At 42.2% G+C, this 12,724-nt stretch overlaps 2 protein-coding genes across 2 annotated transcripts in view; one reads left to right on the top strand and one right to left on the bottom strand.

The window, feature by feature from the left end:
• The window catches only part of LOC108119834 (IDLSRF-like peptide), a 40,634-nt gene that overhangs the window by 26,997 nt on the left and 913 nt on the right, over positions 1-12,724 (bottom strand). The window contains exon 2 of the mRNA XM_017233229.3: positions 10,161-10,916. Within this exon, the coding sequence (XP_017088718.1) occupies positions 10,161-10,320 (160 nt within the window). The 5' untranslated portion in view covers positions 10,321-10,916. The remainder of the gene's footprint in view (positions 1-10,160; positions 10,917-12,724) is intronic.
• On the top strand, positions 1,874-3,370 carry LOC108119833 (uncharacterized). Its single transcript, XM_017233228.3, has one exon. It carries the CDS (start codon positions 2,018-2,020, stop codon positions 3,185-3,187), a length of 1,170 nt encoding a protein of 389 aa, XP_017088717.2. The 5' UTR covers positions 1,874-2,017; the 3' UTR covers positions 3,188-3,370.

Genomic DNA, 12,724 nt, shown 5'->3' with positions numbered 1-12,724 from the left:
TAGCTAAAAAACGCTCATCGAGTTGAGGATTTTTCAATCTCAGCTGCGTTTTTGAGCCCTTCGCACGGCATTCACATATATATATTGATTTTCGCTATTTTTTCCGCCGCTTTTTCATGTTCCGACCGAACGTGTATACGTTTCGAGCGAGGTTGTCCGTTTTTAATGGTAATTGGTGTCTGAATAGCCATTAAAGGGTTTTATGAGAATGACGTGGACGTTACTGGCGAGTGTGTGGTGGGACTACCAGGTGTTAATTTAAGGTACGTGCCAGCAGTCTAGTCGCGTTATAAATGCGGCTTATGAAGGCTTATATTTGAATGCTTCCGACATTTGGCTGATTAATATTTTGATACACGAATAACAAGAACTTAAGAAACTTTAGGACTCAACATTTCTTTTTTAAAGCACTTATGAAAAAAATACCATCGGTCAATTCATTTTACTTTCTTTTGCTGAAGCCCTAAAATGCCTGAGTGAAATTTTATCCCCAGACAGATTCTCCAGTTGCTACCTGACCAGCGCCACGTGTCCGTTCCAGGACGTCAACTTTTATTGTTAGGGAAGCCAATAGAAATTTTATTCTAGCCGGCACTTTCCCCAAGAAAATTTTTCCACACCCCCCCCCATCAGAGTCAGGACTCTGGACAACGAAACTCGGCCAACAGTTGGCCATTTTGTCTGGCCAAGATTTATGCGCGATTGCTCAAGTTTTATGAGTTACGTAGTTGCACTTTAGATAAACAGAAAAAACAGCCAGGAGAAGGATGAGGTATCTCGGCACTGCGCGGATGAGATATCTGGCCTGGATTGAAATCACTCATCTTCAGGCCCGCGCCCTGCTGCTATTTCATTATGAGTTAAGCAAAGTTTTTACGACTCTGTCTTTTTTCAGAGCACGTTGCCCGAGATTAAGCTGCTTTTACGCGCCAATATAAGCTGGGGTTTAAGCCAGCATACTTACACTTATGGCCAAAAGGTTAAAGTGCAACAATATCTCAGATACAAAGGGTCATCTTCCCTGAATGAAGATTTACATTTGTCAGCAGTTTTTTGTTTTCATTTCCATTGCCATTTGGAAAAATTGTACTGGATGAGTCTCCAGTTCCCGAGGTATTTGGCGACAACAGGAAACGGATATGGCAAAGCTTGTCTAATAAATTCTTTGATGTATTTGCGCTGACAACTCCCTGGGGAATGTCCTGAGCTCGGTTCGAGCCGGATGCCATGCTTTATTTATGTATGTACTGCGAGTGTGGGTTTGAATCCCCCAGCCTGACCCCGAATCATAAACTTCGGGCCGTCATCAACAATTACGAATGTCTGTCAACCGAGCCCCGAAAAAAGGACATCCATTACGAAGGCAGAAAACGGAATAAAAATAATAAATAAATTTTCGCCTATGCGGTGAGTCTCTGAAATTTTCCACTGCCGCTTTTCCATGGCCTGTTGGCTGAACAAATATTTGTTCCTCGGAAACCTATACACGTCTACAGGGAATGGGCAAACAAAAGGAAAGCACAACTCAAACAATCCATGCCGTATCGAATGCTATTTGGTTCTTGAAACACTAAGCCAAGAAAGTAACCAAAAAACAGCATTGGTATTCCAGTGATGGATTACGATTTCGAATACATAAGGTAACTCAAAATGTATTTTCTTAAATTATTGTAATTATTAATAAATTTGTTTCAGTTCATATACTCTTTCAGGTTCATAGACCTTCTATCCCATGGATATTTATTTATTTTATTGGATTTTCGTGCCCTCTGGAATAGAATTTCTGGCCAAAATATTTGTTATGTTAAGTGACAACCCAGCAACCTCTGAAATGAATCTTTTTGTAATTTTAGCCTCATTTCTCCGTTCTTTATTCATTCATTTGGCTTGTCTCGACTTAGCAACAGTTAACAAAATCAAAAAAAAAAATAAAATTTAAAAATTCCATGTGGAAAGTAGTGGGAGCAGGCGCCACACACCAGACACCAGTTTTTAGTAAGTCCGATTCAGAGTCACGATGCAGGCGCACCATGCGATGCCAGACTTTCGGTGCCGCAACAACTGCCAGCACAAGGAGTGCCAGCGGCATGCCCCACTGGGCATCATCGACCAGCACACACAGTGCAAGTGCCTGGGTGAGGTGAACGCCAGCTCGATCTTCCTGGAGAACGTCCTGGACCTGGCCAACACCCTGGCCCAGATAATGATCATTTGCGGGATGCACGAGTGCAAGGCCAAGTCGACGGTGGACATCATCACTTATGCCTTCCTGCACTACGACCAGGTGTGCTACTGCATCGACACAACCCCCAAGAAGCGGCTGCGGAAGGAGGACCTCTTTCACGAGCTGGGAAAAAAGTCGCTGATGAACAAGGTGGAGGCCCACCTGGCCTATGCGATCATCAAGCGGGGCTTCAAGGCCTTCTACTACGAGCCGAAGGCGGAGCTGACCTACGACGACCAGGGCCGACCCTCTTACAACGACGAGTGCGTTTGGGTGCACGCGGCGCGGAAGTCGGCGGAGAGCTACGCCCGCTTCGATGGGCTTTCCTGCGCTGACCAGCTGGCCTACGAGGCCAAGATCAAGATCACCTACAAGAAGTTCTACGACCGCATGCAGACCCGGAAGCGGCAGCCGGAGGGCGACGACTGCAACTGCTGCTTCTGCGCCAAGAAGCGCGGCCATCTCGTCTACGCCAAGGAGCCGGTGCCCTGTAATACGACCAAGAAGAAGCCCAAGCACGTGTGCCCCTACTGCTGCAAGAAGAAGCAAAAGCAGCAGTACACCCATCCAGCCCGTCCGCCGGCAAAGTGCCCCAAGTGCCACAAATCGCGCAAGTTCTGCTGCTGCGCCAAAATGGACTTCAACCTACAGTGGGTCAGGAGCATCTGGGAGCGACCGGACTTCAATCAGTACTACAAAAACGAGATCGCAGAGATCGAGGACCGTTTGGTCAAGGGCACCTGCTGGTTGCCGCCAGAGCCGGATGAGCAAATGGGCGACGAGGCTGGCGAGGAGGAGGACGAGCGTGCCCAAGAGGTTCCTGTGGACACCCTCCTTGCATTGGGCGGCAAGCCCATTCCCGAACAGGAGCCCACTGCTCCGGCTACTGCCGCCGAGACCACCAACAATTCTCCTCCGGCCACCAAACAGGGTTCGGTTGCCGACGTCGAGCCCGAAGCCTAGGCCCAACTTGCCTCTCCCCATCTGGCTAAAAGTCTGCAAAATTTTTAGTGCAATCAGGATTGGATCAATCGTTAATAATTTTATAAAAATCTAAAAAACAAGTGCGTCAACGCAATCATTATATCTCTTTTTTATTTATTGTAAATTGAGAGTAAGGGTAGAAATAAATTAATAATTTGTAAAGGCCTCAAGTTCTAATACTTAAGAGAATATGCATTAGCCAGGATTATTAGGATTTTGGCCAACTCTTTCATAGTCCATCTATCCAAAAACCAAATCTTGAATGCCAAATTAACTGAATCAACTACCGTATGCAAAGATGGCAAATTGAGTTTGCTTTTGAGAGGAACACCTGCCATTTCAGCCACTTTTCAGCTCACCAGCACACTCGGCCACTTGGCAACTGGCTGGAGAGCTGGCTAGCTGACTGGCAAACTTGCCACTGTCTCTCTGTGTGTCTACTTTGACCGAAACTGGCATGCAACAGTAATGGAAAATACATTTAATCTGGCTTATGTTGGAGCTCGTGCAAACGATAACTTGGGTGCACTTACTGAGTACTCCTTGAAAGCAACAGACAGGTGGGAAGACGGGGCGGAAAGTGGTAAGTGTCCATGATCGCCGGAGGTAAGCATCTCTCACCTGAACGAAATGTGCAAAAATGCTAAAATGTTGACCATCAGAGCGAGGACGGCTGCCTTGAACTTCACTTCCCCTGAAAAAAGTTTTGTTCATTGCGAATGCATGAAAACTTTCCCTTTGTTTATTTCACTCAATTTTCACTCTCCAACATAAACGCACAGCTTTGGCCAACAATGTTGGCATGTGGCTGGGCAAAAGTTTTCCGTTTTCCATTTACCATTTTCTGTTTTCCATTTGGGTATTTTGATTTGAAGCTGAGTTTGAACCGCATTCCCGTATTTGCCAGTTAGTTGGTGGTATAATCAAGTGGGCCAAAATCATCGACAGACCGCACAAATAACAACGGAACAAAGCCAATGAAAATTTACACCTGCCGACCGCAACAAATTTCAAATAAATTTAAATATGCTTTGTGGTTCAGGCCGAGCCATAAATAATGGATGATGCCTATTTCGGGTAATTATATTTTCGAATTTTAAGCGGATGGCGCAAAACTTTCCGCAATTCAATTCGTTATTGAATTATTCAGCGGGTTGGATATTTTTGTGATCGCAAAATACCAATTCAATTAACCAGATAACCGGAGAACTAAGCCTTAAAGAGCAGGCCATTTGGTTTAATGAACACTTATCTAATGAAATTCAGGTGGACAGAGTAGATGGTAAGTCTTAAAAATTAATTTTCAGACTTTTTTAGCAAGTTTTGGCAATAACCGTAAGATGGAAAATATTCAGACACCTATTTGGGACTCCAATGTAATGAAAGGCCTTTTAACTAATTATCTTGGAAGTGTCAAGTGGCGTAAAACTTTTTTGCATTCCACCCAAGAAACCCAATTTCGAAAAGGGGAAAATTTTATTTTCGGTTTATGTCATGAGCAAAGTCACGGTATTTTTTCAAACATGCCACGAGCGTTCTGTTAAATGTTATGCATACTTTGCACATGAGTGAAAATTGTGAAAATGCCTGGAAAACTCGCGCAAATTCGCGCAGCTACTTTGCGTTCCTGCACCACACACCTACCTCTCTTTGTAAGCAAATCAATTTGAGGGTAAAATCAGGTAAGTGTGGGCATGTTTAAATTGCGGTCAGAGTGTAAAGTGCACAAATGCAAAATATTGGAACAGGGGCACGTGATGTTGCCATTTCCCAGCAAACAGACATGCACTTACACTCGCATTGCGCCAAATGGGATATGCAAAGCTGTGATGGCGAAATGGCCAGAGACGACTGGGCTAAAACCTAAGGAACGCGCAAGTCACAAGTGGATTTCCCTGCGAAAAGCTCTTCAACTGCATCTGCGGTTATGCCAATCCCATTCCCATTTCTATTCGGTATATCCTTGGCTCAAATCTTGTTCTATGCCGCCTTTGGATTTCCATTTGTATGCATCTAACTACATATAGAATGTTTCCTTGCTCGAAATTGGATTTTATGTATTGTGCATTTGCTGTTGGCTGCCATTTCAAGTAATATCTTGGCCTGGCATTGGCCATAAATGTGTAAGTATGCTAAGCAGTTTGCAACTCAACAGCTCGGGTCTTTGCGAATAAAACTTGCCATTACTCATCCGTCGGTCAAAAGGGCCCGATTTCAAGTTCCCTCAAGTTCAAGTGCCCTGCCCGCCAAACTTATTTCCCTTTTTTCGCTTTCCTTGGCTGGAAAATCAATAAACCAATTTGAGTTTACCTGTCTGGCTGCCGAACCCTTTCCACGGCCTCTTTGGTAATGAAAGACTGATGTTTTTCGAGCCAACCGATTGCTTCTATTTATACGTACAACATGGCGTATGAGTAACGCGGCCCGGGTTGACCAACCTTACCCTCAAGTAGGCAACTATTTTCGTCCTGTTTTCCTTTTTGCATATTACACTAGTTCGTTTTCTGCGCTTTTCCGAGGCACGGCCAACTTTTAGTGCGCAGCAAATAAATAATAAATGATCCAAGACTGAATGCCAAGCCGAGGCAGGAAAAACACTTTCTCGCGGCAGACGCAGCCGTAAAAATTGACAAGATATAATACAAATATTTTGTATATCTGGGAGAGTCGACCGAGAAAAACTTGCCCTACTCTTCGAGCATCATAAAATATTATGACGCCGTAAAAACATACAAAAATGCCAAAGAAAATACATTTAGTTATGACTTGATGCGTCTCCGTCTGGAGCAACGAGACTTTAAGGCGGGACGGAATGAATAAAAATTTTTATGTTCAAATTGATAATCGGGGGGGGGAGTGTTAAATTTTACGTTAAACGAGGGGAAATCAATCGGCATCGATTGCCAGGACAAGAAGGGCAAGTTGAGAATTAAAGCCATGTTCGTTTAAATGTTCGCGATGAAAATATTCATTTTGAACACAAAAGCGACGTGCACTATATCGGAATGGATTCTGTCGCAACACAGTTTTTAATGACCTTGCCACATACTCGGGCGCATGGAAAGCCATTTTGCTGTCGCACAGCGCGATGATGGCCATTTGTTGGATTATATTCGGTAAACCAGTTGACAGTTTACCGAGTTAATGGGGACAAAGTGTGGATTGATCGCTGTCCGTGGCCCGCACGGCGTATACGTGACCCACAAGGGCGCAATAAGCGGGCGTTGCGACCTCACAGCCCATCAATTTGCATACGCACATCTAGTAAATATTCATAGATTTGCATATCAGTGGCCGAGTTTGCAAACTTTGGAGCTCCCCGGAACCGGGTACGATATAAATCTTGGCAATCAACCATAATTAAACTGTCAGCATAATTAAATTTATCGGATACATTGCATCTGAGGCATCTTTAGATTTCGATTTCCCTACCTTTCGGCACACATTTTTATGGCTTTTGTAAATTACCCACAAAATTGCTCTGTCCAAGCCAATATTTTCAAACGTATTTGGTTTCGCCTTTGGTTTCACATTTCTCGGAATTTATATAGCTATTATTTATGCCAGCGACTACAGACTTGCAATGGCAATACCAATAAATAATTCGATTTTTCCAAGAGGGTTTTGTGGCAAAAGCACTTTAACTGACAGTTTAATTTTCTTGTTAAAACAAAAAGATTGTTTTGAGATGGACAAAGATGTTCTAACTCTAATTGAAAGCTAAAATACATTGTAAATACTTTGAAGCATAAACTAAAAAATTATTAAGATACATGTTCCTTAATGTAGCACCCACCTAAAACTAAACCTTTATTATTCTCAGTTTTTATAACATCCCTTGGAAGCGCCCTTTTGGTGGCAATTAAAATCCGTCGGAAAAATTCCATTAAAAGTTTCCCCAGCTAAAATTTCTCACTTCCCAGCTTGCTTATAACCACTTAGAGACCACGCAAAAGTCCGACCAAGAAAATTAATTAAGAAACATGGTCGAGGGAGTCGGAACCAAAAGTTGCTAATAAAATTATTCAGAGTTTCAGGTTCAAGTCCATGGCTTTTGGCTTTCGGTTGGCCTAAATGCTATTTGGAGAGGAAGTTAATGCTAACTGAAGTCTAGTTGGCTGCAGCTTTGAATGCCAAATGCTTTTGTTGGCCATAATGCGAGGCGTAATCACGTTTCAGCTTTTGCCATAGCGCTCTGTTGATTTTGGGACTGGGCCACCATTCACCCATTTCAGTCATTTCTTTCTGAGGCACTCCGGCGTTTTTATGGAAATTTCATTTTGTGGCAGCTGCAGCCGAAGCGATCACGTAAGTGGAAATGGCAGAGTCCACGGAATGTTTTGTAAGCCAATATGTCCTGCAGCTGGCTCAGAGCCCAGAGTTTGCGTTGCAGGCAAGGGTAGATGTGTACTTGTGGCAATACTGAGTCCATTTGCATGTGCGGCACGCTCCGCCGGCTGGCAGCCAGTATGCTACGTTTTGTTTGCCATTTGTTGCCGCTTAAGTCGCCGCACATCAGGCAGATGCAGTGAAAAAGCCAAGGAAAATACAACCAGGCACAAATTCAATGCCCCAGCCAACTGCCACGATTTTTAGTTGCCTCTCCCACCGACCACATTAGCTGAAACAAATCAAATATTGCATAATTTATGTCAGCCAACTGGACAGGGCGCTCTCGTAAAGCTAATTGAATTACTCGGTTAATATTTATGATACCCTAGGCACCGCTACAAAATTAATATTTAAACGAGCTCGGTAGAAAAACACATGTCTGGGCGGAACACAGATCTGAAAATGTATTTCTTAGAAAAGCAGGAAGACCTTCCAATAATTAAGTTCTGATCCAAGGCAGTAGAACTGAAACTCATTTAATTTCAAAGAAAATTTCTGCAAAACAGAATCTCTGCAAATCGTAAGTGACTAAACAGAAAGAAAAAAGTCCTTCACGTTGAAATTTCATTAAAAATAATGTCAATCATCTTTCCGACCCCATCAAAAGGATTGCGTGGTAAGCTAAAAAAAATCAAAGCAACCATAAAAAAATGTAATGAATGCTTTTGTGATGGAAAGGAAAAGGAACTTCCGCCAAACCCTTTCAAGCTGTCATTTGGTGCAGCTTTTCCGAGTGCTCCCGGGCAGCTTTTGTGGCGGTCAAGCGGTGGCGCATTTATTAACTGCCACAGGATCGTCCACCCGGCCCCAGCTGACCAGCAAATTACGACCTGGCCTGGCCAGCCACCCACGCTCGTTACCGTTCGTCACAAAGCCAGAATGCCACCGAGCACAAAAGCAGGCCACAATAAATAAACGGAGTGGCACTGGCCAAAACCAAACTGGAACCAGCAGCCAAAAGCAGAGTAAAGTAAGCAAGTTTCTACGGAAAATTGCAGCATAAAATATGTTGTCACTGGCAGGAAAACTAAAATTATTACACAGTGAGCTGCAAGCGTGGCTTGCTTTTTCAGAAAAGAAATATCCACGGGAGGAAGTGGCGACAAATTGGCTAAGGTTTATCTTGGCTAAAAGTTTGTGGCATTGTACTTCCTTAGCAGAAGTAACTTTTAACATTCCAAAAGAAGATTACAGGCTGAGATAATTAGGGACAAAGTTATTCGAGGATATTCGTATCGGTAAGGATATCATTAAAACATCCTCAAAATAATTTTAAAGAATAATCCTTTTCTTTATCCTTTTTTTTTATTCCACTCATAAATTTCATTGGCTCCTGTGGCCACTTTGCGGCTGACATTTTTGTGATTCACCAAGCAGCGTGAAAATGGGTTTTCTTGAGTTTTTTCCAAAATACAATTACTGTAACTGACACAGGGTTAAAGGCAAAAGAAAAGGTACTGTATGTTCAAGTGTCAAATGCATTGGATTTATACAATAAAATCGCATTTAAAACACTATTGCAGATTCTATATCAGTTGACCAGGAAAATAAACTTTAAGCGGTTAATGGAGCGTTTACTGAAATTAGTATAATAGAATAATTATGCTCTGAATATTCATGAGATGGCAAGCGACAATTAATGGTCAATTGGGGTACTGACTAATTGAAGTCTGTTCGTGGGCCATGGCCATAATGCCGCAAATTAAGTTGGCAAGCATTTGTTGTCCAATTTATTGCCGCGCTTCAGTTAATTAGATTTTTGGGTAAATATGATGGGTGAAGCGATGCTAACCTAATGAAGTAACATGTATTTAATTGGCAGATTTTGTTCCATTTCTTAAAAGCCACAAACCATACCCATAACTTGTGGTATACGGGTGTTAATTAAATTATATAACAAATATTGAGCGAATGGCTGCGGAAATTCCATCACGAACTTGAATACTGGGAAAACCCAGCCTAGTAAGCGCAATTAAAAATTCTCCAACTGCCTTAAAATTCCAATTTACATAAACTAAAGAAAATAAAGGAGATTTCCATCGGTTGAGGGGCTGCCTGTAAGCACGCAAACAGGCAAGTTTTCTTTAAATATTTTTTTAAAGCCTAAAATGAGAGAACACTGGTCATAAATAAAAAAACAGGTGCACATTCATTATGCAGTTTGTTTTCATAATAAATAGTATAAAATAAACAAAAGGTAAATAAAATAATAAAATGCCTGCGCCGAGCAGCAGGGAAAAAATAGTGAGAATGTATTTATTGGCATTAGGGTCTAAGTAAGGCAATAAATAGTGAGAGCCGCAAAAAAAGGAGGAAAATAAGTTGTGCAGCAGGTTGAAAAATGTTACCAAAGGTCCCCCAGAGGGAGAATGAAGGTCAATCTGTGTATGGCTGGATGGCTTACACAACGTTGAAAAATAATTCAAAGACCTTTCCCTTTGAGACTATTCTTTAAAACATCCCCGGCAGATGCCCATTGCCTAAAATTGCGTATCCGCCAGGTGGGCTGCCCTAATGAGATTCCCAAACCAAATAGATGGAGTTGCGTTCGATTACTTACCGCTCCTCTTCTGGATGGGATTGGCCATGTGGCCGTACAAGCGGCTCAAATCGATGGCCATCGTGCTGGTGGCCGCCTGGAGAAGCAGCAGGCAGATGGGAAACGTGGGCCACATGTTGAGATGGCGATGTTGATGATGATGGTCCATGGCCATGGACATTTCCAGCTGGCTGGGGGACTGGCCGACTGGCAGAGGGTCGGAATTAAATCGCTCGCCCTGCAGAAAGTTTTCTCACACGCGCACGCACACGTTTTCCACTTTATCCGAGTGTTTTGATGAAGTTTTCTGGTTCGCTTTTGCTTTTAGTTGCCAACTGCAGGACCAGTGTCCTGGGCCACTTATCCTCCGTGCTTCTTGGCCGCTTATTTAATTATCGTTGGCACGTCAGCCCCTAGTTCCGAGCTCCGAGCTCCAAGCTCCTAGCTCCTCGTCCGTCCGTTTGTCCTTGAGTATGCTAATCGTCCTCTAATGGAGTTATACGCACCAGAAATTAGCTGCGACCTCTTCTTTAATCCGAATCCCTATCTTGACGTTTCTAAAAGTTTCGTTTTCTACTTGGTACTACGACTACATGCAAGCAATAACCCGTTTGGTTGTTTCGTTCGTTCGATTTTGTTTTTTTTTTTTCGTTTTTGTTTAATGTTGTTATATTTGTTTGGTCGAAATTAAAGTTGAAAATAATTTTGCAGGCAAACAAATATTTATATGTGTATATATAGATATATGTTTTAGTCGACTTTTTACATGTTTCTACACTGGAACGAGAAGAAAATTGTTCATCTAATTAGTATTTTTGAAATATTTGACTATATTTAACTTATTACATAACAGGTTATAGAAAAAGGAAAAAAAAAATTTGATATCTCAATTATAAGAATTTCCAACTGCGTGTTAAAACAAATCTTAAACTACTGTAGATACTCTGATATATGAAATCTGGCTTTGAGTTGTCCGTGGAGTACTTTTGAAGACCCATTTTATGGCAACTTGCCCAGGACGTTTGGATTAGGACCTTGAGTCTTCTAGTTTCACACCAAAAGTGTTGGGGATTATGCCCAGACGTCTCCAGGAGGCAATTTACATGCCCCAGCAACTCGAGACACTGTCTTCTAATCAGCTTAACGAACTTTAACTTTGCCCAGCTCATTTTCCGCTGGAATGTTGTGTTTTTGAAGGGTGGCTAGTAGCGAAAGTCGTCCACACCAGGGACAGGAGACCTGGGAATGGGGAGCTGAAGTTGAACAACCCTTTTTCGTCTAATTTTTAGATGGTTTTTCAACGCTCACACACTCGAGCGACTTTTAATGACTCTCCCGAGCACCCAAAACACATACGAAGCGTGTTGCCCAAAAGTGGCAGCTAAAAGCAGGACGGTCGGAGGGATAAAAAGAATTCCAGACATAGACGAACCTTTAATTATGGACAAGTTGACCCTTCCGTTTTTGCTCCTTTCTTAACGTTACTGGCAAAAGTTGAAAAAGTGTTTCAACTTTCTGCTGCACACTTTTTGGGGCAATCAAAATTGGACACACGACAAAACAAACCCTTGCTCGAGCTTGCCTCGTCGTCTCACGGAACCTTGGCCTCAAAAATTTTGAAAAGGGAAAAGTCAGAGACAGGATGGAGAGCGTCCAACAGGCCAGGCTTTTTAATTAGTCCTTTTCCGACTTCTTCTCTCTTATTTTCAGCTTTAGGAAATGAATAATTTAGAAAATTCTGGCCCATATTATTTATTCCAATAGGCACAGCTAAGAAGAGTGATAAGTTGTGTGCTAAAATTTTGTGATTTTTCAAAGCAAAGTCAAAAGTTTTCATGGCAAAACTATAAAGTCTAGATTGGCTTTAATTTGGGGGGGGGTTTTTTGAAAAGCCAAATGAATTTTTCACAATTAGTTAAGGAAGTTTGACATTCTAGTCCTTTGAGGAAAGAGAGCCGTAAAATCTTATTACAATTCCCAGGAAAACATAAACTTACGCAGACTGCGAGGGGAATAAACACAAACATAAAGCTCATAAAATTCTTTAATAGACTGAAAATGAAACTTCTGCCTTAGCTCAGGCAATTTAATGAACACGTAAAAAGGCAGACGGCAGACAGGCACAAGCACAACGACAATTTCCTGGCAACCAAGCGGAGAATTCGGCTCCTAAGACACGTTGGCCAAATAGTAAATATAAGCCACAAGAGACTCACAGACAAATAGCGCAGGCCACATCCAGGAACTTGCCCTCCGCAACGGAAAGAGGGCCAAATAAGTGAGTTATTGCCAAGGTGCCAAAATGTGGGCCAATAATGTGGCGCAAATTGCTGGAATAAGTATCGACAAGGTAAGGAGCGAAGGTAAAAAGAGCATCGGGATAAGTGCTGAGAGCCATTTGTAACAATTTTTAAAATATTTTGAAAGCGGGCAGTGATTTGTGAAAAAGGTCAATCGAGGATGAAGGCCACATATTGTCTATTGAAATAATTTCAGAGGAAACACTTCAAGAACTCATTTAAAAAAATAAATCAACTAAAATTATTCTCCATTGTTCTTATTAAAAATCCTAAATCATATCTTAA

Source organism: Drosophila bipectinata, chromosome 3R (assembly GCF_030179905.1).
Source record: "Drosophila bipectinata strain 14024-0381.07 chromosome 3R, DbipHiC1v2, whole genome shotgun sequence".
Classification (NCBI taxonomy): Eukaryota; Metazoa; Arthropoda; class Insecta; order Diptera; family Drosophilidae; genus Drosophila; species Drosophila bipectinata.
The sequence above is the reverse complement of the archived record's forward strand: the minus strand, read 5'-3'. Positions and strand labels throughout refer to the sequence as shown.

Coding starts and splice junctions, on each gene's coding strand:
- LOC108119833 (XM_017233228.3), top strand. CDS start 2,018: ATGCAGGCGCACCATGCGATGCCAGACTTTCGGTGCCGCAACAACTGC.